This window comes from Diabrotica undecimpunctata, chromosome 3, assembly GCF_040954645.1.
Source record: "Diabrotica undecimpunctata isolate CICGRU chromosome 3, icDiaUnde3, whole genome shotgun sequence".
Classification (NCBI taxonomy): Eukaryota; Metazoa; Arthropoda; class Insecta; order Coleoptera; family Chrysomelidae; genus Diabrotica; species Diabrotica undecimpunctata.
Genome location: NC_092805.1, coordinates 56,760,335 through 56,787,406, shown reverse-complemented (window position 1 = coordinate 56,787,406; position 27,072 = coordinate 56,760,335). Strand labels below are relative to the sequence as shown.

At 34.6% G+C, this 27,072-nt stretch overlaps 1 protein-coding gene across 1 annotated transcript in view; it reads left to right on the top strand.

Moving 5' to 3' along the window:
• SCCRO3 (defective in cullin neddylation 1 domain containing SCCRO3) overlaps positions 1 to 27,072 on the top strand; it is a 65,295-nt gene that overhangs the window by 5,809 nt on the left and 32,414 nt on the right. The window contains exon 2 of the mRNA XM_072525966.1: positions 10,457 to 10,590. Coding sequence (XP_072382067.1) covers positions 10,512 to 10,590 — 79 coding nt within the window. The 5' untranslated portion in view covers positions 10,457 to 10,511. The remainder of the gene's footprint in view (positions 1 to 10,456; positions 10,591 to 27,072) is intronic.

The window sequence follows — 27,072 nt, the reverse complement described above, 5'->3', positions numbered from 1 at the left end:
CCCATGAATTCCTCAAACGTGAGGTCAGACACGTCTTGGACTTGGTTTACTTCCACTTCTTCATCTACGTCGTGGTCACCTTCGAAAGACGCCAGCCGGTTATGGTGTACTATCATCGGCTTTCCCCTCGGAATCTTGTTTATTCGGTAGATGACATCGTTGATCTTCTCCATGATGAGGTATGGACCTTCCCAAAACTGCTGCAATTTGGGAGAACAACCTTTCCGCTTCTTGGGATTATACAGCCAGACTTTGTCGTTCTTCTTAAAGCAACCCTTTTCGGCTTGTGTATCGTACCGTTTCTTCATTCGGTCGCTAGCGATCTGAAGGTGGGAACGGACCAACTCATGTACATCGTCCATTCTTCTTCGTAATTCGATCACATAATCTTCACCTGCTACATCTTCTCCAGGTCGACACCCAAACTCTAGATCACAAGGTAGTCGCATTTCGCGTCCGAATAGGACTTTGGCTGGTGTCTGGCCTGTTGATTCGTTAACAGCAGATCTGTAGGCCATTGTGAAGAACGGAAGGTATTGGTCCCAGTCTCGCTGATGATCGGACACCATCTTTGTCAAATACTTGCCAACTGTCCTATTCATTCGTTCTACCATACCATCCGATTGCGGGTGATACGCGGTAGTTCTTGTTTTCTTCATGCCTAGTCTATCACATATTCCTTGGAATAGATCGCTTTCGAAGTTCCTGCCTTGGTCACTATGGATCTCCAAAGGCACTCCAAATCGGCTGATATATTCTTGGATCAACTTATCTGCAACGGTGGCGGCCTTCTGGTCTGGAAGTGCGTAAATCTCGACCCACTTAGTAAAGTAATCCATTACTACCAGCATGTACTTGCCTCCATTTTCACTTTCTGGAAATGGCCCAGCGATGTCCAAAGCTATTCTTTCAAACGGGCTTCCAACATTATATTGTCTCATAGGAGCTCTCCTTTTTCGGTGAGGCCCGTTACTCGTAGCACAAATAGTACATTTCTTACACCAGTCTTTTACGTCGTCGGAACTGTTCATCCAATAAAACCGTTCCCGAATTCGCTGAAGGGTTTTCCTTACACCAAAATGCCCTCCCGATGGACTGTCGTGTAACTGACGAAGTACTTCGGCTATTCTGCTCTTTGGGATCACCAACTGTCTTCTCTTCTCTGAACCGTCATCATTTTCCAGGACTCGTTTAAGCAAGCCATCTTCGATGATAAATGAGTCCCACTGGGCCCAATACGTCTTAACTACTGAGCATAGGTTTGATATTTCCTGCCAAGGTGGTCGACGGTTTTCCTCTTTCCATTTTCGGATTTTTTGTATAACTGGATCTCTCTCTTGTTCTTCCCTGATCTTAGTAGGCGTCCAGTCGTTGTTGACAATCGTCGTTCTTAGCACTGCTGCTTCCTTGGATTCCGTTTTGTTGCAGTGGGAACACTCTGCTGAGCATGGCCTTCTGGAAAGAGAATCAGCGTTTCTGTGGCTAACTCCGGCCCGGTGCTCAATCTTAAAATCGTATTCTTGGAGTCGTTCGATCCACCTGGCTATCTGACCCTCTGGATTCTTAAACTGCATCAACCACTTAAGGGCGGCATGGTCGGTTCGGATTAGAAACTTTCTGCCATAGATGTATTGATAGAAGTGCTCTACTGATTTAACTACTGCTAGAAGTTCTCTTCTCGTGACGCAATAATTCCGCTCAGGTTTTGAAAGAACTTTACTAAAATATCCGAGGACTCGTTCCTGTCCTCCTTGAATCTGAGACAGCATTCCTCCAATTCCCACATTACTTGCATCCGTATCTAAGATGAACTCTCCTTCTGGCAGTGGATACCCCAAAATTGGTGCTGTTATTAAATGCTTTTTCAACGTTTCAAAGGCATTTTGGCAGTCTATATCCCAGCGGTATTCTCTTGCTTCCTCTGTAAGTCGCGTTAATGGCTTAGCGATATCTGCAAACTTCTTAATAAACCTCCGGTAGTAAGTACATAGTCCAAGAAAACTTCTCACTTGATGTTTGTCAGTTGGTTTTGGCCATTCCTTAATGGAATCGATTTTTCCCTTATCCACGGCCACTCCTTCTTTACTGACTATATGACCCAGATAATTGACTTTACCTTGAAATAGCTGGCACTTCTTGGGGTTTAGCATCAATTGGGCAGCTTTAAGTCGATTAAAAACGTTTTCTAAATTCCTCAAATGATCTTCGAATGTCTCCCCCAAGACGATTATGTCATCTAAATAAACCAGGCATGTTTTCCAAGATAACCCTCTCAACACATTTTCCATAAGCCTCTCAAATGTCGCAGGAGCATTACAAAGTCCAAATGGCATAACGTTGAATTGCCACAATCCAGATCCTGTGGTGAAGGCTGTCTTTTCTTTATCGACTGGGTCCATTTCTACCTGCCAGTATCCAGACTTCAAATCTAAAGTAGAAAACAATTTACTTCCAGCCAATGTGTCCAATGTGTCATCGATCCGAGGCAGAGGATAACTATCTTTCTTGGTAACGTTGTTCAGCAAACGGTAATCCACACAGAACCTCGTCGTTCCGTCTTTCTTCTTAACCAGGACCACCGGAGAGACCCATGGGCTCGTAGAAGGTTCTATCACCCCGTCTTTCTTCATTTCCTGAACAATCGTTTCAGCTTCCTCTCTCTTCGCCTGTGGTAATCGTCGAGCTGTTTGACGAATTGGCTTAGCATTACCAGTTTCAATTTTATGCTTAACAACGGTAGTTCTTCCCGTCTTTCCTCCTTTCGGTACGAAAATATCACGATACTGTCGCAGAAATTCCCTTAATTTCCTTTTCTCCATCTGATTTAGAGACTGTCCTGCAACTGCAACCATTTGGTCGAATTTGTCGTTGGAATTATCAGATGTTGTCGCCTGACGGATTATGGATGTCACAGGTACACAAGTTCCTACTTTTGTCTCTTTCTTTATGGTCACTGGGTAGTCGTTGACATTGATAAGTCTCACATGAATTTCTTTAGCCGAAGTCACCAATTCCTTTCCAATTATGATTCCACGGCCAACCTCATCGTCGTGGTTCCAAGGCTCCATCATAACAGGTCTCCCTTCGTCTACAATTCCCTGTAGTCGCGCTACTATGATCGTTTCGCTTCTCGCAGGCACGACTGTATCTTCTGTAATGGCTGCTTGCACAGTGTTGTCATTATGTGGATGGAGAAATACCTCCTCGTTGCCAACTTTGATTACCTTATTCTTAAAATCCAATTGGAATCAATGCATATTCATTACGTCCATTCCTAATATAACATCCTCTTCGATGTCAGCAACTATAACAGTATGGACAAACTTTTCTGCCCCAATTCCCAATTGTACCTGGATTTCTCCATGAATGTTGGCATTTTCACCTGTAGCGGTCCGAAGTCGTAACCTCGTTGGTAACAGTTTCTTTCGGCTGTTTATAACTGTCGGGCGTATAATGGTTCTGGTCGCTCCGGTATCCACCAACAACGTATGTCTTTTACCATTTATTTCTCCATCTACATATACACTATCTTCACGACATTTCAAAGAAGCTATTAGTATAAGAGGGTCTTTGGAAAAGTTCCGGGTCGAAGCTGCTCCCCTAAAGCCGACTCGTTCTGGTTTTTCCGATGGTGAGTTTCTTGATTTTATGGTCTTCGTTTTCTTGCATGTCATGCTTTTTATCAAATTAAAGAGCTGGTCAAGTTTATCTTCATCTCCTTCCTCTTTTACAGTCCTAACTTTACTGTACCCGCCAGAGGCCTGCGTAGCTGACTCGTATTCGAGGGCGGCGGATAAGACATCAACCAGCGTCTTGTGACGAGCTAATCGTAGTGTTCTCTGCATTTCATGATCACGAAGACCATCAATAAACGTTTGAACGGCCAATTTTTCCATCATGTCTTCGGGAGCTGTTGGATAAGCATATCGTACTAATCTGGCAATATCTACCTCATATTCTTGAAGAGCCTCATCTTTCTTCTGTCTACGATTTTTAAGCTGCGACTGATATACATGCTCCAAATGTTCGTGGCCATATCGCATATTTAACCTCTTCTTCAGTTGTTCGAAATCATCCGTCTCCTCTACGGCTATGGTCTGAAGCACATCTAAGGCATCTCCTCGAAGAGCGATAGTCAGGTTTACAGCCTTTTCTTTTTCAGACCATCCATTCGCTCTTGCGGCTGATTCGAACTGTTTCATGTAGTTGTTCCATGATGATTTTCCGTCGAAAGTTGGGACTTTAACGTGAATAGAACCTCCACTTCCTTCAAATTTCTGCCGTGTCTCCAACTTAAATTTCGTCTGGTCTTCTTTTATCTCCACTGTAATTGGATTGTTTCCTCTCTCTGCTGTCCCTGTTTCCTCCATCTTCCTTTCCATCTCTTTAATCTTTTCTTCGAAGGCCGACATATCGGCAGCAACTTGGTTTTTTAACGAAGATATTCTATCGTCGAGGGCAGACATCTCAGAAGTTACTTTAGAGATTTCCAAAGAGATATTAGCAGAGACTTTGCTTTCCAGCGAAGAAATCTCGTTAGAAACTTTGTCTTCCAAAGAAGCGATGTCGCCGGAAACTTTGTTCTCTAATGATGCGATGTCACCAGAAATTTTGGCTACATCACCAGAAACTTTCGAAATCGACGAGAGGACAGCATCTTCAAATATATAAGTCTCTGGATCTAGTCCTTCTTCTAGCAAAGCGTTCTTTAGTCGTTGGACTAACTCAGCCTTTTTTCCGGTAGAAGCTAATTCTCTGTCTTCAAGATGTCTTCTTAAATTAGTCACTGTCAGCTCATAAATCGTAGCCATTTTCACAATTTATTTTATATTCACTTGTAATTTATTTTCGCAATTTATCTAAGTATTCCACTGTTCTGACACCATTTGTTGTGAATTTATTAAAAGGTTCAATATTTATAACACTTACGGATTTAATTTATTTCTTTATTTATATTAACTTATCTGACAATAATTTATTATATCCGTACGTAACAAATTCGCGAGCGCGGGTCTTGAGAATTAACTGTCCCTTCCAAATAAAGTTCCGTTATTATATACCAGTGCCGTTATCTCGAAAACTCTAAAACCTTCGATGGCGAAACGGTAAAGGCAAACTGGATTTCCCTCGCATCGGTTCTGGAAGGTCGCTCAGGTAAATCGGAGTCTCTCGTAAATTCTAAAACATATTAGAATATAAACATGTTACAGGTTAAAACTATGACTCATATTTTTACGTAACACAAGTAAAATATGAAGCTATTGCAGTTTGTCCTCAAGATATTCATTTATAGAATATGTAATATGCTTTTCTTAAGAGTAAATCTTTAACATTTTTTTTTTAATTTAGAGATAAGTGGTATTTCTTTCACAGTTTTTGGCAAATGATTGTATAAGGTCAGTCCCATATACTGAAGCAATTTTGAAATTTGGATGTTCTGTGTTTAGGAACTCGTAAAGATTCAGCACTTCTTGTATTGTAGTAGTGATTGTCTGAATTTACTGGAAATGTATTGATTTCCAGAATTGAAATGGCACGGTCTACATTTATTAAGTTGAGATCCTTGCTGTGCTGCAGTGATCTCAGTTTGGGAACCAAGATGCGGATAGTGAGGTGCTACGTTCTTCCAGTGTTACTATATGGAGTTGAAGCCTGGACACTGACGCAAGCCACTGAAAAAACGAATCGAAGCCTTCGAGATGTGGATATACAGGAGGATACTAAAAATATCTTATGTGGACCATGTCACCAACGTTGATGTCCTACAGCGCATGACAAAAGAAAAAGAAGTGCTTAATTTAATTAAACAACGTAAGCTTGAGTACCTCGGCCACGTGATGCGGAACGAAGAAAAATATCGAATTCTTCAACTTGTTATGCAGGGTAAAGTATTTGGCAGAAGAGGACCGGGACGCCGTCGTATCTCGTGGTTGAAAAATCTCCGACAATGATTTGGGATAACCTCAGCGGAGCTGTTTCGCAGAGCAGTCAACAAAACCATGATAACCTTGATGATCGCCAACATCCGGACCGGATAAGGCACTGAAGAAGAAGAAGAAGAAGTATTGATTTCCTCTTTGACATAAAGTAAACATATATAGATATATAGGCAGTAGAAAGCTAAAATTTGATGTTTAATAAAAACTGGTTTACAAGACTGTTGATAATCCAAATTAAAAATTTTACGGATAATTTTTTTTTGGTTATTGAACACTTTTTTACCATCTACTGAGTTCCCCCACAAAATTACATTGTAGCACGTGTGGCAGTAAGCAAGGCTATAATAAACGTTCATTAATGCCGAGATGGGTAGTGTGTTTTTAATTCTAGATATAGCATAAAAAGCTTAATTCAATTTCATGTTCACTGAATTCACTAATATATGTATATGTACGTTCCTACACCAGTGTCAAATGGAGAAATTTCACTATAATATGGAAACAACTGCCACTCATCAAGTTCACAACTATAACGATAAGAAATAGATTCCATCTTAGAGCTACAGCAATGAACACAACTGCAGGACAACGAACATTATGGTAGAAGGAATAAAGTACTACAACCTTATCCCAGACATAGTGAAGGAAATGAACATCAATCCCTTCAAACGAAAATTAAAAAATCTAATTTATGAGAACCATTTTCTAACCTCCTCACAAATGACATTTTTACATTTGTTTATTATTTTTATTTCCTTTATTTTATAAATAAGTTTAAATTTTCTTTCTGTTATATAAATATCAATAATGATAATATCTGTACACCATAAATACAAGTTGTTTGCACAGTTGAACCTCATCTTCATATTAAAAAATTCTTAATGTGTTAAAGTAATTATATCAGTGTTTGTATTATACACTTTTTCTAATTTGACCACATAGCCTTCGCTCAGGGTCTGTAATTGTATATTTAGCATTTTTTATAAGTGACATTTGTACTTTCATGGAATAAATAAATAATAATAAATAAATATATTTAGTCGTCATGTAGTAGTCATGATGCCGTCTCCTTTCGAAGGTTGGCGATCCAAATGGCAATTGTAGTTCTGGAAACTGCTGTGCGAAATATTTCTGCGGATGAGCGGTCGAACCATCTCCTCAGGTCTTTCAGCCACGAGTTCTGGCGTCTTCCTACTGATCTTTTGCCCTGTACTTTTCATTCCAGTATAACTTGAAGTAATTCATATCTTTCGCCTCTCAACACATGACCCAAGTATTGCATTTTCCTCTCTTTGATTATTCTTAGTAATATCTACTTATTCAAACTAATTATTTAATAATGAATGCAAATAATAGTGAGTAAAAGAGAAAATATAAGTAAATTTAATTATGGAAAGTAACTATTGTTGAAAGCTTTTTAGATAACTTAAGACTTGACTGAAGATTTACTAGAGATTTGACAACAATGGTTCTTGGGAACAAAGGAAACATTCAGTTGGAGTTACTCTGGTAGCATAGTATAAGACTGTATTTTGTATGAATTATAGGTAGTTTAAAGAAAGATTTTATGAATATTAAGAAATGTAGGAAACATTTTTATCAAAAAGGGATATATCAATATACCTGTATAATTAACTGTAATTACAGTTAACTCACTTAGTTAACATGTACTATCTAGTTTTTGGTGATTTTTAAAAGCAAGAAATATTTCTGTGTGTTTACCATCAGATTTTAAATTATTAAAGTAAATTATTTTAATTAAATTATTATTAAAGTAAATATTGGTATTAAATTAAATGTATTAACAATATTTACACCGGTTCTGATAGCATTGCAAAACTTTTTGTGATGTACTCTAAGTCAGCTTAAAATATAGCTTCTAATATGAAGATATCTCATTTTAATGGTTTTTAGGAGATTAATTAGATACTGAAGAATAAGTATAATTAGATTAAACCCTAAGCCAAAGATAATCTACCTGTGTATCTCTATAAGGCATAAAAACAAAAACTACACTGGGTACATGTAGAAGAACAATGAAAATAATGGCAGATATGTTTCTTTTTTGGTCAGATTCACATTAGATAATATTCAGTATTGTAATCTGTCTTGTAAACTGCTTTGGCAGATTATATAACTGTGAATGTGTGCTTTCACCACCATTAAAGATGAACTAATCTGCACTAACTTTAACTTTTTTATCTTGCTGGTTTGCTCAATACTTCCCTATACTTCATACTATTTTATTGACTGCTATTATCAACAACAACTACTACCAGGGAGGATTTTGAAAAGGAAGATCAACAACCGATCAAATTTTTATGCTAAAACAAATACTGATCAATTGCTATGAATACAACGTTTCAGCACTTTTCATTGATTACAAAACCGCCTACGATACAATAGACAGAAACAAATTAATAGAAACGCTAAAAGAATTCCAAGTGTCAGAAAAAATAGTAAGATTGGTTAAAATGACAATTAGACAAACCATTTGTGCTGTGAAATGCAACGGTAGAATCTCGGAAGAATTCGAAGTGAAAAAAGGTGTTCGCCAAGGAGACCCGTTGTCTACGTTGCTGTTCAATAGAGTTCTAGAAAAAATTGTAAGGGTTAGTGGGATAAATAGGTCCGGCACTATTTTATCAAAGGAGTACCAATGCTCAGCATACGCCGATGATGTGGTTCTCATTGCAAGAAATGGAAATGAACTATTAAATATAGCAAAAAGACTGATTCGGAAAAGCTCTAAAATGGGACTGAAAGTTAATATTAATAAATCGAAGTACATGGAGATCTCGAGCAAAAAAGGAATAAACACTGTTAAGGCACTGTGCCTTCGGCCGTCATCGATTGCGCTACTCTCGACGCATTTGACAAAGGCAGATGATAGTCTACTGTCAGCCTTAGAACGAACGGCACATCGGTGTAAAATGTTTACATTTAAATTAATATAAATTGAGTTTAATCGAGGAGTTTTAGTTAGAATAGTCAACCCAATCCAAACAAATAAAAAACGTTGTATTTACACAACAAACACCATGGGATCCTTTAAATTGGAGGTGGAGGATGGATCAGTTGTAGAATTCGAGAAGGTGGATGAATCTATGTACTCTGTACTCTTATTGATCAGACATGTAAGGGAGAAACTGAAATCAACCTGAGACTGACCAAGAGCAACAGGTGTGCTGGAGCCATGAGCAAAATAATTACGGCCAAAGATATATCTCGTAATACAAAAATACGAGTATACAAAACTATAATTAGACCCACAATGTGTACCATTTGTATGCTAACCCTACAATAACAAAATCGGTGAAAAAGTACTCAGGAGTACCTGAGGGCAAAAAAAAAGAGAGGAAGACCAAGAAAGAAATGGAGACATGTAGTAATGGCAGATGTCAGAGAGATGGGAATCAGAGATTGGAAGCTGATAGTTAAGAACAGAAAACGATGGAAATTATCCATCCAGCAATGGGCCTAAGAGGCCTGTTAACGTTGTACATACATACATACTACTGCCAGTGATTACTTAAACGCCAACAGTCTTCAAACATTGCCCATATCGGCAAAAAGATGGGAGTAAAATCATATACTCATCTTTGTGATTTAATGCACTCAACCTTGGATCTCCAGCTACATCATCTTTTGTCAATGCAAACAAATGATTCGATTTTGTTTATTCCAATTTTCGCTTTTAAGACGCAACTTGGACCGAGTAAAATAAACATTTGGATGTTTATTCTATTTTAAAGAGACACTAAAATGTTATTCTTCGAAGATTTGTAATACATAGATTAAAACCTTATACAGAATGAAATTTGAAATACGTGAATTAAGTAAAACTTTATACAAAACTGAATTTGAAAATGGTACAAACCAAAACGTGAAATAGAGAGTTTATTAAGAGCGTAGGCGCAAAATTTCGGGCCAATGCTTTTTAAATGCAATCATTTTTTTCGAATCCTGAGAAAACTAACAAATATTTTTGAAAAATTTAAACGCAGAATGAAAGATTACATTATTACCGAGGGCCGAAAGTCCCTTAGAATAAACAAAAAGTTTTTTTTTAATGAGATACTTGAAATTAAAAATCACACTAAATTTTCTCTTTTTTGTCACTCCTGTAACTTATTAAATTAAACATTATGGAAGTTTTCAGGGACTTTCGGCCCTCAGTAATAATGTATTCTTTTATTCTGCGTTTAAATTTTTCAAAAATACTTATTAGTTTTTTTAGGATTCGAAAAAAATGAATGCATTTAAAAAGCATTGGCCCGAAATTTTGCGCTTAAGTATATAGTTTGTAGCGTATTATTAACAAAATATTTAATAAAAGCTGTGACGCCACAAAGTTTTAGAAGGATATTAAGAAAGTATGATTACATTATATTTAAATATTAATTTCATATATATATATATATATATATATATATATATATATATATATATATATATATATATCACTAGATTAACTAAATCTGATTTGTGTAACTTTATTTGTTTATCTTTTTTAGGAAATGCAAAGTAATTCTAAAGAAGGGCGGAGGAGGTACAGTTTGGGACCCTCAAATGGGCAACTGCCTTACTTGCTTCAAGGAGCCTATGCAGACGGCCCTGGACGACCCAATAACTCATAAAAATAAAGAAGGTAATTCTAATACATGCATACATTGTCTACATACATAATATTTCTTGTTTACTATTTTATCACTAGTGGAAATTAGAAATAGAATATTTAACTCTAGTACATTATCTACTACTAACTTATAGCAGCTTTTTCTTTAATGTGTAAATGTAGCAATATTAAAGAATGTTATTTCTGACTAAATATAGTGTACATCAGTTAGGTTTTTGTCTTCACCATTAGTTTTTTTCAGCACCTATGTACATTTTGATGTAATGTGATCCAGGTCAGTCACTTTCCTCTATAATCCTCTCAAGTTTATTATTTGGCTTTCTTGCCTTTACGTTTATCTTCAATATTGTTAAACTTTGCGGATTTCATTCTTTCATGTTTCTATATTCCAACAATGTTTCCAAAATTGATATTTGCATCACCCTCGATTTTGGCTTTCGATTGTTTAGATTCTAGATCAGGAAAATAAGATCTCGTAATACTGACCCTGCCAGATAAACCACAGTTGTTTTGAGTAGTATGATGGACCTTCATAACAAGAACCTATATGTTTCCTGCAGTCGATTTTTTAGACTTAATTATTTATTAACAAATTAAGGTCAAAAAACGGTTAGTTTTCGTTTTTTTCCTCTATGTAAAAAATGAAGTATTTAAAACAAATTTGAGAGTAGGAAACGTATAAGTCATATAAAAACCTTCAAAGTGGCGTTTTTTTTTTAATTTTTCTATCCTTATTTGTTGGCTTAGAAAGTTGTAAAATAAGTAAGAAATTTTGGTTTTTTATAAATGTTAATAACCTTTTTAAAAATGAACTTAGAACCTTCATATTACATGAAACGTTGAGACTTGTGGTACTTAAAATATGATTAAAATTTCAAAGCGATCGGTCAAATAGTTAATTTATCTTTTTATCCCAAATTAAATTTCCTTGCAACAATATAAGTAAGAAAATATCAAAACTACAGTAATTTTACGGGTAGCTTATGAAAGAACATTTATTCTAACAGTATAATTAAAAAAAAATGAAGAAAAACAATTTTAAATATTACAAAATCATTTTGCAAAAACATATCGATTTTCTTCTTATAAACAGAATACCTATTTAACCATTGCCTGCAGAAAAAATATTTTTTTCATATTTGGAAAGGTTGCATTTTTTCACAAATTTAAAACAAGAAAAAGTTTTCCTAGGACAATGTGGGACGAAGTTAGTCCCTTTTTTTAAATTCACAGCAGCATTGTTTATCACAATCAAGATATCTAATTAGCGTCATTTGAAATAACATACTTTAAAGTTTTAATGTGCCAAATTCGAAAAAGATTGTCTTTTAACGGAATCATCTACAAACCTTCCAAATGTGGTCCTAAAAATCGGCCAGCTTTAAAATTTGTGGGAGCGATGGAGGGGGGATGGAGCTGTTAACTGTATCTCTGGTTCTTAATTATGGATTTTGACTTTTTTTTAATTTGTATGTACTTATATCTATATCTTATCTATATTATATCTTATATCTTATTTTCGAGTACCTGTCTAAATCAATTGTAATTATTCCATTAGGGAATGTAATTCTAATTTGTTTATAACCCTGATTTACGTATTTTGATTAATAAAACACATAGGGTCTTGGAAATAGCAGCAATGAGAATACTACAATACTTAATGTAAAGAATGGAACAATAATATCAGTAGAACGGCGGACACAACACTCGTTAAAATAGCAAGGGATTAAGTGGTTTATATTCCTCTTTTGTTTTCCAAGTTAAAGAAAACGCGGAAAAACTGTGAAAAAACATGACATGAGAAAACTGAAATGTAGTGAAGTAAAAGAAATAGTCAGCAAAACAATAAGTAGAAAATTCAAAGAAATCGATAATACAACGGAAAGCAGAGAAGAGAAGATAGAATTTCTTAATAAAACGATAGACGACATTAAAGACAATTTTATGAAGAACAAAGAAAGTAAGAATAAGACATGGATGACGACAGAGATTCTGCAACTGATGGAAGAAAGAAGGAAAAACAAGAACAATAAATCTATGTATAAAACATTACAACGAGATATACAGAGAAAGATCAGAGAAGCCAAACAGAAAGAACTGGAGAAAAAATGCCAAGAAGTCGAAATTCTACAAGTAAATATGACGACTTCAACGTGAAAAAGAAGGTAAGAGAAATTACAGGCAAATGTAAAAACAGAAGAGTAAGTAAACTTGTTAATGACAACGGAGAGATAATCGTGGACAAAGAGACTATTGATAATACCTGGAAAAATTACATACGAAATTTATTTTTTGATGAGAGGGAGAACCAGTCCCCATTACCTACGGAAACAGGACCACCTATACTAGTGGCAGAAATAAGAGCAGCCATAATATCACTAAAAGAAAGGAGAGCTCCAAGGCCACACGGAGTACAGTCTGAATTTCTTAAACTTCTTGATGATGAATCTTTAAGGATACTATGTAAAATCCTCAATAATATCTGTTACCAAAGAAACAGGGAGCGAAAAAGTGCGAAGAATATAGGCTAATAAGTCTAATGAGCCCTACACTAAAACTTTTTCTTAAAATTATACATCGCAGAATATACAAGTTATGCGAAGAGAGAATACAAGACACACAGTTTGGATTGATGAAAGGCGTAGGCACTAGAGATGCACTGTTTAGTCTACAGGTATTATTCAAAAGAGGCAGAGATATGACTTGCGATATCTACATCTGCTTTGTGGACTACCAAAAAGCATTTGACACAGTTCAACACCGAAAAATGATGGATGTTCTATCAAAAAGCCCAAATAGAGGATAAAGACCGGCGTATAATATAAAATTTATACTGGAACCAATCAGCCACAATAAGAACAAATCTTGGAGATGAACTGACGTAAGCGATCCAGATTCTGCGAGGCGTTAGACAAAGATGTATACTTTCACCTATATTATTCAACCTATATTCAGAGGAAATATTGAGTGATACCTTGGATAATTGCGAACATGGAATCCTTTTAAACGGAGAACACCTAAACAACATTCACTATACAGATGCTATGCATTATTTTTGCAGACAGTTTAAATAGTTTGCAGCAACTAATAAACAAAGTAAATGAAGTAAGTGAAAGATTTGGACTACAAGTTAACATATCAAAAACTAAATTTATGGTCATTAGCAAAAATAAAATTAGAGACGTCCAACTGCTTATCAAGGATACACCAGTGGGCCGAGTAAACAGTTTACCTATCTTGGAACAATAGTAAACGAACAATGGGATTACTCACAAGAAGTAAAATGTAGAATAGAGAAGACTATGAGTGCATTCAACAACATGGCCAAACTCTTTAAAAGCCACAACCTTAATCTGGAGATAAAAGTAAGGCTCCTACGATGTTATATCTTGTCGATATTATACTACGGAGTTGAATCCTGGGCACTCACTGAAGCGATGGAGAAAAAACTTGAAGCCTTCGAGATGTGGCTATACAGAAGAACCCTAAGGATATTGTGGATGGAGAAGATAACCAACGAGACTGTACTACGAAGAATGGGAAAAGAAAGAGAAGTGATGTATTCGATTATAACGAGAAAATTAGAATATCTCGGACACATAATGAGAAACGGCACTAAATACAGATTACTGAAAATAATCCTTCAAGGCAAAGTATTCGGAAAGCGAGGAATTGGGAGAAGAAGACCATGGTTAAAAAACCTGAGGAAATGGTTCTCCACAACAACACTAATATATTTAAAGCATCAATTAATAAAATAATTATAGCCAGAATGATCGCTAATATTCGAAACGAATAGGCACCAAAAGAATATTCCTCTTTTATTAAATTGAAAAGTAGTTTTAATATAATATTTCTGTGGAAAGAAGCCATAACTTGATATATCGAGTTTCGCTAAGTTTACAGGAGAGCTATTTTAAGATAAAATGTCTCTGGTAAATCTAAATATTAACGTACAATTTATAACTAATAATTTTCCTAGAGCTTAAATACCAATTATTGAAAGAGTTAAGTATGTAAGTGAACTTTTGTTAAATATCAAAGTTATTAAACGTTGTTGAACATAACAAGTTTTGCCATCTTCTACTTGACCATGTTTTTGTAAAATCGGAAAATCAATAATACGGCTAAAAAAACAGAAAGTTAGTTTTTTTGTACAAATACTTACAATTTAAGTTTTGATAGCTGTTTACCTACTAGGGAAAGAACTCAACATCTCATGAAATTAATATAACTTTAATAAACAAAAAAAGTTGTACAAAGAGTGAACTATGAGTTTGCTTGTTCTTCAGTCTCGGAGTCGTCTTGTGTTTTGTTTAGCTCATCGAATTCTGGAGTTGTTAGCGTTGTCGGCAGCTTTTTGTAAAAATTATGGAACTCCTTATCTATTAACGTTAACAACGATAAGAGGTCCTTCTTTTTTAAAGGATTTACTCCAATGGCACTGGCATAGGAGTTCGAAACTTCAATGTTTTTTGCACAGATCTTTCGACCTTTTCTGTTGCGAATCAGATTAAGGGTTCGAAATGGAGAAAATGGATTCAGATCATATTTTAAAAACGAATGACTCCAAATTCTTTAGTGTATCTCAACCATTTTATCTTTAGCCACTCGACTGTTTTTTTTTCAGTATCTTGATTACGATGTACCAAAACGTTATTCTTAACTAAAAGAGATGAAAAACTTTTGAAATCGGTCAAGTCTATCTCAATCACATTAAACCTTTTTTTGCCAGGGACAGCTCTTACGAACTGACACCAATTACTAGGAATCATAATCCTAAATTTATCTACATCAGCATTCGAAGATCCTGAAGAACCAAGTCTTTTTTTTTGCTCGTTCAATGCGGGCATGATCACTGTCGCATTCAAGGCGAGTATGCCCTGGTAGGAGAAATTTTTGATCAATAACCTTAAGATGGTCATTTTTGGCTAGAGCATACATAAACATAACTGCCATGTTAATGTTTCTATTCTGGCCGCCACACGTATCTGAGTACGTAATTACTTGTTCTACACTTGTTGGTAGCTGAAGCAACTTTTTTAAAATACAAGAGGCAATCTGATCTTATCCTCTCACTCCTTGAAGCTCACTCCTCATACAACAGTCTGACGATTCTCTCTCTTGTGAACAATCACAATAGCCTTTTGTAATAAGCGATATTGGTTGTAAGATATGGCACAGGTAAAATTTTTTGCAAGTCAAAAACCAAAACTCTTTGGTAATCAGTGTTTTTTGCATTCTTTTTGTCTTCGCTTTTACGGTCATAACCCTCCTGTGCCTCTAGAACGTGAACATTATGGTTTTCATCGATTACTTCACGGTCAGCTTAAATTCATCGCAAGTTTTGCACGTGTCGATGAATGGCTCTTTGAACTTATAGCCCTTTGTTTCTAAATGTTTCTAAATGTGTCATAGTCAACCGACTTTTCGTACTCGTTTTCTACTCGCCATTGTAAGTACTCTTTATACATTATTTTGATACTTAAGTGACTAGGCAAAAATATTTTTTCTGATGAGTTATCTCGCCTAGCATAATGGCTTTCGTGTCTAGGGTATTTGTCTATAAACTGGTAAATACAATTCATCTCTTCATCACTTGTTTTATTAGGAGGTGTTTGCTTACCCCTCATGTCAGCATTAACCACACCATAGGAAGAGGCCCTTTTCTTTTCTATCAATATGTCCACTTTTCCTCTGGTTACCCCATATGCACTTATAAACATTAATTTACAAACATTGTGTTTTATATTTTCAACAATAATATTATACTCAACAGTCACACGACGGTCGTGAGTAAGAGCACTCTTACCTCTTCCTTTTGCACTATACTTTGTATCCGAAATTTTCATTCTTTCACACAACGTTTGACCTCTTACTTTTATTGGTAAAGAATAAACGCTTTTAAATATTTGATTTTGTATTTCTGGTGTTACTATCTCGAAACACTTTTTCCTCTGACAACATCTCGTAATAGGCTTAAACTTGATGGGACCTTTCACTTCCCTTTTTCTATTTTTGTAGGCCATACCATGATCTTTCTTATTTTTTTCTTGTTCACGCGCTTTAACTTCTTTTTTTCTTTTTGGTTTAGAGGGAGTACTAGTAGAAGTAATTATTTTGATTGTATTCGCTTGTTTGTTGCTATCGGAAACCATTAGGGGACTGCTAGATATATTAAGTTTATTATCAAACCCATCTTTATCTAAAAACTAAAAAGGTTTCAGTAGATCTTGAAATGTTTCTACAGTTTGTGTAGGTACTTTACCACAAAACAATTTTTGGAGCTGCAATCTTTAAAATAAAGCATTATACACACTAAAAAAATGACCTTCAGGGTCACTTTCCGATCTTGCCTTTTTCCGATTTGGAGGTACTAGACTTAATAGCCTTCGTTTCTTGAAGTGGTTTTCAAGGGCAGGAATCCATAGTGGGTCTGCATCTGAGTCATAAGAGTCTTTCTCCTCACCGAAACTCACTTTCACTCGAATAAATTGGATCACACTGTACAAACTTTTCTAAACATCTTCCAGAATGAACCATCCATTCACTTCGATTTACACATATTGTTTTACAGTTAGTACACGAATAAGACATTGTCGGTAATTAAAACACACTTTTTTTATAAAAACAAAACTACTTTACAATAGTACCTATTGCACTATCACCAAACACCATACCCTATAACCACAATACTTATTCAGTGATTCCCCCGTTGAAATTATTGAATAACTGGTAATTCCCCTATAAGAACTATTTCCCTCTAGTGTCATGCCAAGCTACTTTAATTCAAAGAATTAATCCATAGTTGTTAAAACACAACTGTTGACTAATAGATGGCCGTACATGCACTATATTAATTTAATAATTTACTGCACTTTAGGTCTTTCTTAGGTAATTGTTAATAGATGGTGGAACACGCTTATTATTTAAAAATAATAAAATGGTCAAAATGATACATTCGTTTCAGTACAATCGTACCGAAACGGCAACACATCAAAAAAAGTAAATATTGAAAAATAATCAAACTTGATAAAATAATAATAATTATAACACAACTTGCGTAGTCGCATCTCAGTAGTTTAGTAATCTTTAATAAGACGGCAATACGTGATGTGTTTACATAACAGATTCAGCATCACTATCATAGATGATTTTCTTAGGAATGGTACAACTTGATATGTCAACATATCATGTTATGCTTTCTTTGAGAACCATAAAAATTAGCCGATTTTTAAAGTGGAATACATAAATCAACATATCAAGGGTTGACTGACATCTTACAACTTTTTCTTTGTAACCTTATAGTCAGAGGCGTACATTGTTATGTTAACTTATCAAGTTATTACCTCTTCTGTAATGTCAACTTATGACATATCAGGTGTGGGCATGCCTTATATCTCCGTTATTATTAGGAATCTCGCTCAGACGAACACAGTGATGTTGATAACTCAATTTTGCTAAAATGTCAACATATGAAGTTATGCCTTCTTATCACAGATTTAATATCATAGATTTGATTCCATAAATTGTTGACATTCTTCTCAAAAATTGTAAAGTTCATTTGCGTTTGAACACTATCTTTATTTCTCGTCTATAGTTGGTTATAAAAGATATCAACGTGGTGCAATATTTTATGGAATACCGTCAACCAAAACAAGATCTTGATCTTCTAACGCTGTTCTCAAACTTATAATCCTCTTCGATTTTTAAACACTTCTTTCACGATTTTCAAAGAAAAAGTTAGCCGTGCAATTGTTAATAGCAGATACTTTGACAATTTTCTTATTTATATTTTCTATTAAAATATCACATCTATTGGCAGAGTTTGAAAAAAGGTGGAATGACTGACAAATTATTAAAATATATGTGTACTTTTGAATTTTGTAATGCACTTTTTTGCACAATGAGATTTAGCTAGTAGGCATAAAAATTTACGAAATATACATTAGGATATTTTTGGTTTTTGTGAATTAGACACCACCAAGAGAACTACTCATAACATTTGCATCATCGTATATTTATACTATCAACTGTTCAGAACTTTGCAAAAAGAAAACGAAACCATTTCATTTTCTTTGTAGGTTTGAAAACTTACTGCCTGCGCATCTTTAACTAAAAAAAAACAAAAATGTTCACAAATAATGAACAATTATTCAATTTGGTATAATTCACAATATTGACCCAAATAAGTATTAAATATTTTATATTATTTAGTACTAATATTATTTTAACCGTACAAAACGAAACACTGCAGGAATAATGGGGTAGTAAAGATAAGGGATGAAAGAGACGAAGAAGAAAACGCTCCCACATACAAGGAAATTATTGAAACAGTGAAAAGGTTGAAATCAGGAAAAGCAGCAGGACCACACAAAATTAACAATGAATTTATAAAAAATTTAGGAGAAGAACTGTTGCACCGGGATTATAAACTAATAAAAAATATTTGGCACTCGGAAAATAAGGCTATGGAGTGGAGAATGGGTCGTAATAACGATATATAAAAAAGAGACCCAATGGATACCAGTAATTATAGAGGAATCATGCTACTGAACACCACATACAAAATATTGACAAGCATCTTAAGAAATAGAATAGATAAATACACCGAAAGTACACTAGAACAATACCAGCAAGGCTTCAAAAAAGGAAAATTGTCTGTAGACGTCATTCACCTACTAACACAACTGATTAAAAATTGCTACGAACATGACATAAATTTACATCTACTATTAATAGACTTTCAGCAATCCTTTGCCTCTTTAAGTAGACACCAACTCTTACTCTTTAGATTAGCAAAAATGACATTGCACAACTCTGTAGCAGAAGCTATAACAGACGAGAGAAATACAGAATAAAAAAGTGTAGAAGAGCTACAGGAAGAATATATATCAACAATAGGAGAGTTGCAAAATAAATTAAAACTAGTAGTGAGGTGAGGAAAGTGATTTTGGTAAAAGAGGCGGAAGACAATATTCTCTGCCATGCTGGTGGAACAAAGAAATAGACACCTTAAGAAAAAATATTAATATGTTGAACTAAAGTTGATCCATGGCTCTATGTTGGGAATTGGCGTTCTCGTCTAATTTGCTTTAGTTCTTTCTTCGGACTACTCTCTAGCACTGTCTCATACTACTTTTTCCGCTTCCCTCCCTGATCTTCTTTATATCCTCCCTTCTCCTATTGTACATAGTCACCCTCTCCTTTACCATTAAATGGATTATCACTCTTAGTAGTGGTTTCCTTTGCGCCCTTATTAGTCCAATCGTCAGAGATTTGACCTCTAAAAATCATACGAACAAGATGAATTTTGCTGAGAATTTCAATTTTGCGACCCCAGAAAAGATGCAAAAATGTTGCCCTTTTAACACCCGGCTTCCCCTAAAACGCCATCTCCTAGTGGGGAAACGGAAAAAATCGATTTACCAAGAATCTCTATGCCGTAGAAAAAAAATGTTTCAAATAAAAAATGATAGCTAAGATAATTTTGAACAAAAATATTTATTAGCACTTTTTGCGTACAGTGAACCGTTCTCTCAGAAACAACGCATGAAGCGACCTGTGATTTTGAATAATAAGAAATAATAAGTAATTTTGAAATTTTGAAGTGCTAATAAACATTTTTGTTTAACATTATGTCAGCTACGTTTTTTATTTGAAACATTTTTTTCTGCGGCATACAGATTCTTGGTAAATCGATTTCCCCCCCCCCCCTACGAGTTTTCGTTTTAGGGGGAAGCCGGGGGGTAAAAGTGGTAAACTTTTTTGCATCTTTTTTGGGGAATTGACATTCTCAGCAAAATTCAGCTTTTTCGTATAATTTTTAGTTCAGTAGCATTTTCGTCTCTGACGACTGGAGTATATCATCATTCCCATGTACTTTTTTTTATTTAATACTTCCTCCCAGACTGGTACAGCAGTGTACTATTTCTAAATAAATCTTCCTTCTGTATGAACTAGGCCCCCCTATATTTGGCATTATCTTTGCTAAAGAGGAGGTCTTCTACTCAGCTCTTTTGACAACTCTATATGTTTTGTTAAATTATCGGTCATCGAGTTCCCAGATACCTCTTTTTTCGGTATAATTTCAAAGCCTTCTAGGTTTAACTTCATCTTCTTCTTCTTAGAGTGCCATATCCCTACGGAACGTCGGCGACTACCATGCTTATAATATTTTTATACTGATCTCGGTCTTGCGCTACGTGTAGCAATTGGTCCGCTGTCAAACCTGTCCACTGCCGCAAATTCCTCAACCAAGAGAGTTTCTTCCGTCCTATCCATTTCTTTCCTTCGATTTTACCGTTGAGAATTAGCCGAAGGAACTCATATCTTGGTCCTCTGATTATATGTCCAAGATATTCTAGTTTACGCCTCTTAATAATATTTAATAGAGTTCGTTGATGTCCCATTCTTCGATGAACTTCTTCGTTTCTGGTTCTGCTAGTCCATGGAATTTTTAGTATCCTTCGATACAACCACATCTCAAACGCCTCGATTTTATTCATGATATCGGCGTTTAAAGTCCAAGTTTCACATCCATACAAAAGTACAGACCACACGTAACATCTTGTAAACTTTTCACGGATTTCCAAATTTAATGAGTTATTGGATAATAGAGGCTTGAATTTTTGACTTTAACTTCATAAAGTCCCTATTTCTTTTTGCTTTGAGTATGACCACCTCTGTCGTCTCCAATTAGTCTCCGCTGATACCAATTAATTTTTTGTCCCATATGTATACTTTATTCAGAGCCTTGTTTACCTTTTCTGTGATCCCCTAATTTGTATTATCTTCCAATATGATGGATAAATCATCTGCAAAAGCGACTGTTTTCACCCCTTCCCCAAACTTTAACTCCAATACCCCGTTGTACATGTTTTTTTATTGGTTACTTTTATTTTTTTGTTTGTCATATAGTCACACCTAAGGTTTGTTAGATACAGTACGTTAAGTTTTGGATTAGATATTGTACACTACATCTAGCTATAGCTAAAGCTATAAGCTCTAAAATCGGCAACATTGCCTCGTACGAGGTAATTGTAATTCCCGATCTCCTCCGACATCACGACAGAAATCAGAAAATCATTTAGTAGCACGTAACGACGGGTGGGATGCACATCGTTTATTACGTATGCCCGGTTCATTTCTTAGATTACATAAACTCGATAAAAGTACACTGACCTTTATAAAGCGGCGCATTTGTATCGGTTTTTAATAATGTAAACAATTTTTGGAGTTGAATTAAAAATAAAAGCGCATTTGTTTAAAAAGATAAAACAAAAAAATATGCTCTTATTGAAAATAAAAAATAATTCCTAATAAAATAAGAAATAATTCTTTATGTCCTACAGAAATGATTCAAATATATGACCTTCTATGGCTCAACAGTATCCCAATCTGTCATAAAATCTATCACTTTTCTGGTGACACTTCTTGAGCTTGACATTTTCTACAATTTTTGGGGCAATAACAACTCTCAAAATTTTTAACAATATTATGAATTGACTGTATGCAAGGAATTGGTCTTCTCTCAAAAAAACACTTTTACTACCATAACACTATCTTATTATTTGAACTTTTTCTGCGGGCGTATAAACAGACATTTGTTTACAAAAATTAATTAAAGATCTACGCTGTCAACGCTTTAAACAACCACGGTATAATGACACATTATTGTCGACGGGTCAACGAAGCAGGTTCGTAGAAAGTCGATGGCGCGCAGCCATTTATAGAGTGTATATCTAATTTAAAACTTAACGTGCTGTATGTAGGTATATTACTGTCTTTCATTCTTTCGATTATCATGGCCCAATTGGCTGTATTAAAAGCATTTTTAATATCTAGCATTGCTATAACTACTTATTTTTTCTGCTGTTTTTAACCTGTTCTACTACCCATTTTATTGCATCAACTGCTGATTTTTCTTTTTGGAAACCCAATCGATTTTTGTTTACCTTCATTAAACGCCTTTTGTAATTTGTTTTTATAGTATTACATATATTTTCCCCAATGCATCCAGCAATCAAATTGGTCTATCTCCATTTCGAATTTGTCTCCTCCATTGTCCTTCCCGGCTTTAAAAATAGTACCTGGTTGGCTAATTTTCGTAAAGCTTCTTATCAAATTGTTGCAGAGGCAATAACACTTCTGGTTTATGTTTAATTAATATTTTTATTAGCTCTGGTGGTATCCTATCTGAACACGGTGCCTTTTTGAGTTTTAAAGCTTCTCCTGCCGCTCTTAATTCCGCCATTGTGAAATCTATTGGTGTCTCTTTCTAGCGTGGTTTGTTTTAGTTTCACATTTTCCTGAAAACCAGATAGGTTTATTGACACCTCCCATCTTCTATTTTCCTCTAAACTATAAGGCATTTCCGTTTTTATTGCTTTTACGACTTTTTTGTAGGCGTACCTCTAGATGTCTTGTTATAGTGCTTCGCATAAAGTTTTACAGCATTCTCCGTTGGTATTGTGTATTTCCTTCTTTAGAATCATTCTATTTTTTTTGTATTAATTTTTTGCTTCTTGACTTTGATATCTTTGTGGTCCCCTCCTTGTTTCTAATTTTTTCCTTAAGGTGTCTATTTCTTGGTTCCACCAGTATGGCAGAATATACAGTAAAACCTCATAACCGACCTCTATTTAACGGACTTCGGATTTAACGAACAAAAAATCCGGTCAAATGTAAAAAAAAAAATAAAAACATACTGTTAAGATTACATGCTTAACCCGTCCCACACCACTGTATTTTACAAAGAATTTCAATAAAATTTAGCATAAAGGTCCCCACACACCAAAAAGGAAGTCTCTGCATGTTTGCAGTAAGGTAAACCAGTACACTCCAGACCGACATACACCAGTAATTTTGCTTTCAGTTTAGAAGTACGGTTAAAGTGAAATGACGTCAAAAAACGATCTTTTATTAATGGCAGTAGCGTGTGTGGAAGAAAAAAAAATGTTTAATTTACTAATGTTTGTATTTTGGGAACGATTTCCGAAGTGGAAATTGAAACGTCAATAAACTTACTGTAACCTTTAATTGTGGCTTATTCCCATTTAAATAGTAATTAATATATATATATATATATATATATATATATATATATATATATATATATATATATGTTCGGAAAGATTTCCGCGGTTAGTACAATTAAACTTAGAGCTAAGATTAATATTATTATAAAAATTAATATTAAACTCACCAGTCTTCCGGGTTGAACCGCGTCGATATACATTTTGCCGAGCTTTCGACATCCTCTCTGATGTCTTCTTCAGGGCTTCCGAGGTCTCAGTCTCCCGAGCCCCCAGACACTACTACACTCACTAGTCACTTCTAGTTCACTCACTAGTTCACTACTACGACTGGGACCAGGGGACGGTTCATTTATACCGTCGATGGTGGCGTGGCCTAGGTGGGGGTTAGGGTGGGGATTGGCGCGAGAGTTGGCGCGAACATTTCCGACAGTGGGACTTTGATTCGAAGATGGAGGGGGCGATATTTTGTTTATGAGCATGTTTATGAGATGTTTATAAACAAAATATCGCCCCCTCCATCTTCGAATCAAAGTCCCACTGTCGGAAATGTTCGCGCCAACTCTCGCGCCAATCCCCACCCTAACCCCCACCTAGGCCACGCCACCATCGACGGTATAAATGAACCGTCCCCTGGTCCCAGTCGTAGTAGTGAACTAGTGAGTGAACTAGAAGTGACTAGTGAGTGTAGTAGTGTCTGGGGGCTCGGGAGACTGAGACCTCGGAAGCCCTGAAGAAGACATCAGAGAGGATGTCGAAAGCTCGGCAAAATGTATATCGACGCGGTTCAACAAGGAAGACTGGTGAGTTTAATATTAATTTTTATAATAATATTAATCTTAGCTCTAAGTTTAATATATATATATATATATATATATATATATATATATATATATATGTATATATATATATATATATATATGTATATATATATATATATATATATATATATATATATATATATATGTATATATATATATATATATATGTATATATATATATATATATATATATATATATATATATATATATATATGTAAATACTTTTTTCTTTTTGGGTGTGGTAGTCAATAAAAAATAGAGCTTTGCTAAGGCGTACTATTTATTCTGAATCCAAGCTTTCGGTGGTTTTTTTGCCACCTTTATCAAGGTCTACAAAGAAAATTACTATGAAGTAACAAACTGAATGGTGCCAAAAAGGCTGTAAAAAACTATAAAAAAACTTACCCGAATGTAAGATTCGTGGCATAAACAACAACGTTAAATAACATGATAAAACTGAGGTTGCAACTAAACTTAAAAATGTTACTGTTAAAAAACACTTTAAAAATTACTAAAAACGTTAAAAGTTAAAAACAAAATGTAGGACGACATGTTGAAAACAGTCGTCGTTGCAGGCTTGATTTCAGTCACATTTCACGAGCAGAAAGAGAAAGTGAGTGGATAATTATTGTTTAAATAGTTTGGAGAAAATACAAAAAACAACTTTGAAAATAACGTCTAACAGAATACTGTTAGTGAATTTTTAGTACTGCCAACTGTATTACCAACTTGAAATTAAGCGGGAAATTAAAAATGTAAATTATAACATAAGCAATCGAAAGAAAATTTTTAAATTTTTTTTCGGGAAATTTTTAATTTCCCGCTTAATTTCAAGTTGGTAATACAGTTGGCAGTACTAAAAATTCACTAACAGTATTCTGTTAGACGTTATTTTCAAAGTTGTTTTTTGTATTTTCTCCAAACTATTTAAACAATAATTATCCACTCACTTTCTCTTTCTGCTCGTGAAATGTGACTGAAATCAAGCCTGCAACGACGACTGTTTTCAACATGTCGTCCTACATTTTGTTTTTAACTTTTAACGTTTTTAGTAATTTTTAAAGTGTTTTTTAACAGTAACATTTTTAAGTTTAGTTGCAACCTCAGTTTTATCATGTTATTTAACGTTGTTGTTTATGCCACGAATCTTACATTCGGGTAAGTTTTTTTATAGTTTTTTACAGCCTTTTTGGCACCATTCAGTTTGTTACTTCATAGTAATTTTCTTTGTAGACCTTGATAAAGGTGGCAAAAAAACCACCGAAAGCTTGGATTCAGAATAAATAGTACGCCTTAGCAAAGCTCTATTTTTTATTGACTACCACACCCAAAAAGAAAAAAGTATTTACATATATTTTTTCCAAACTAGTCAAAAAACTTTGGACTATATATATATATATATATATATATATATATATATATATATACATATATATATATATATACATATATATATATATATATATATACATATATATATATATATATACATATATATATATATATATATATACATATATATATATATATATATATATGTATATATATATATATATATACATATATACATATATATATATATATATATATATATATATATATATATATATATAACGGACTTTCGGCTTTAACGGACACCCCGTCCCCCCAAGTAGTCCGTTATATCGAGGTTTTACTGTATTGTCTTCCGTCCCTTTTACCAAATTCACTTTTCCTCGCTACTAGTTTTAATGTATTTTACAACTCTCCTAGTGTGTCTATATCTTCTTCCTGTAACTATTCTATCCTTTTTTGAGCCTCCACCCAGTTTGTTCCTACTCTAATTCTACCCATTTTTTGTCTGTTTTTATATTTAATTTTATTTAATGGTAATTTATATAAAAAATAGTATCTACATAAAAATGGGTCGAGTACAGCTAAAAATTCCCACTTCTTAATTTGTTAATGATCACTTTGTAATGTAGGTACACAAAATTTGTACGTATATACTGAACTAAAGACAAAATCAAAATAAATAATGATAAAGTCAACTTTATTTAGATTGGATGAGCTTAGCTGGCCATCGAATATGAGTGTATTGAGGTCACACAATATTGCACAATGCTTTAAATGACATCTTTTGTAATTTTCCACATAAAATTATCTTGGTATTGTTTAATAATGATAATAATATGTAAGCACTACGAGCCTAGCAGGCCCATGGCTGATGTATTATTCTTTGTCACTCCATTTTCTTTCGCAGTCGTTACGTTAAATCTTCTCATATCTTCTTTAACTTCGTTGCTCTCTTTCAGTTTCATGACTGTTTCCATCAGCTCTATTTTTCTTCTAGCCAAGATTACCGCGTTCGCAAATGCTAAGCAGTGATGTTTTTTGTGGTAGATCAGACCTGTTGTATTATTGTTTGCTTCGTGTATAACCTTTTCTAATATTATGCTAAACATTTTAGATGATAATGGACCTCAAAGATTTCTGTTATTCTATTGTTTATCTTGACTTTATTCGGTGTCCTTTGAAGAGTTAATGGTGTTGTTGTAATATATTAATAGGAAAAAGGTTGGGAATTTAAAAAGTATAAGACAGATAGATTTATTGATGTAAATTTCTACATTATTACATTCGTCAAACATAAAAA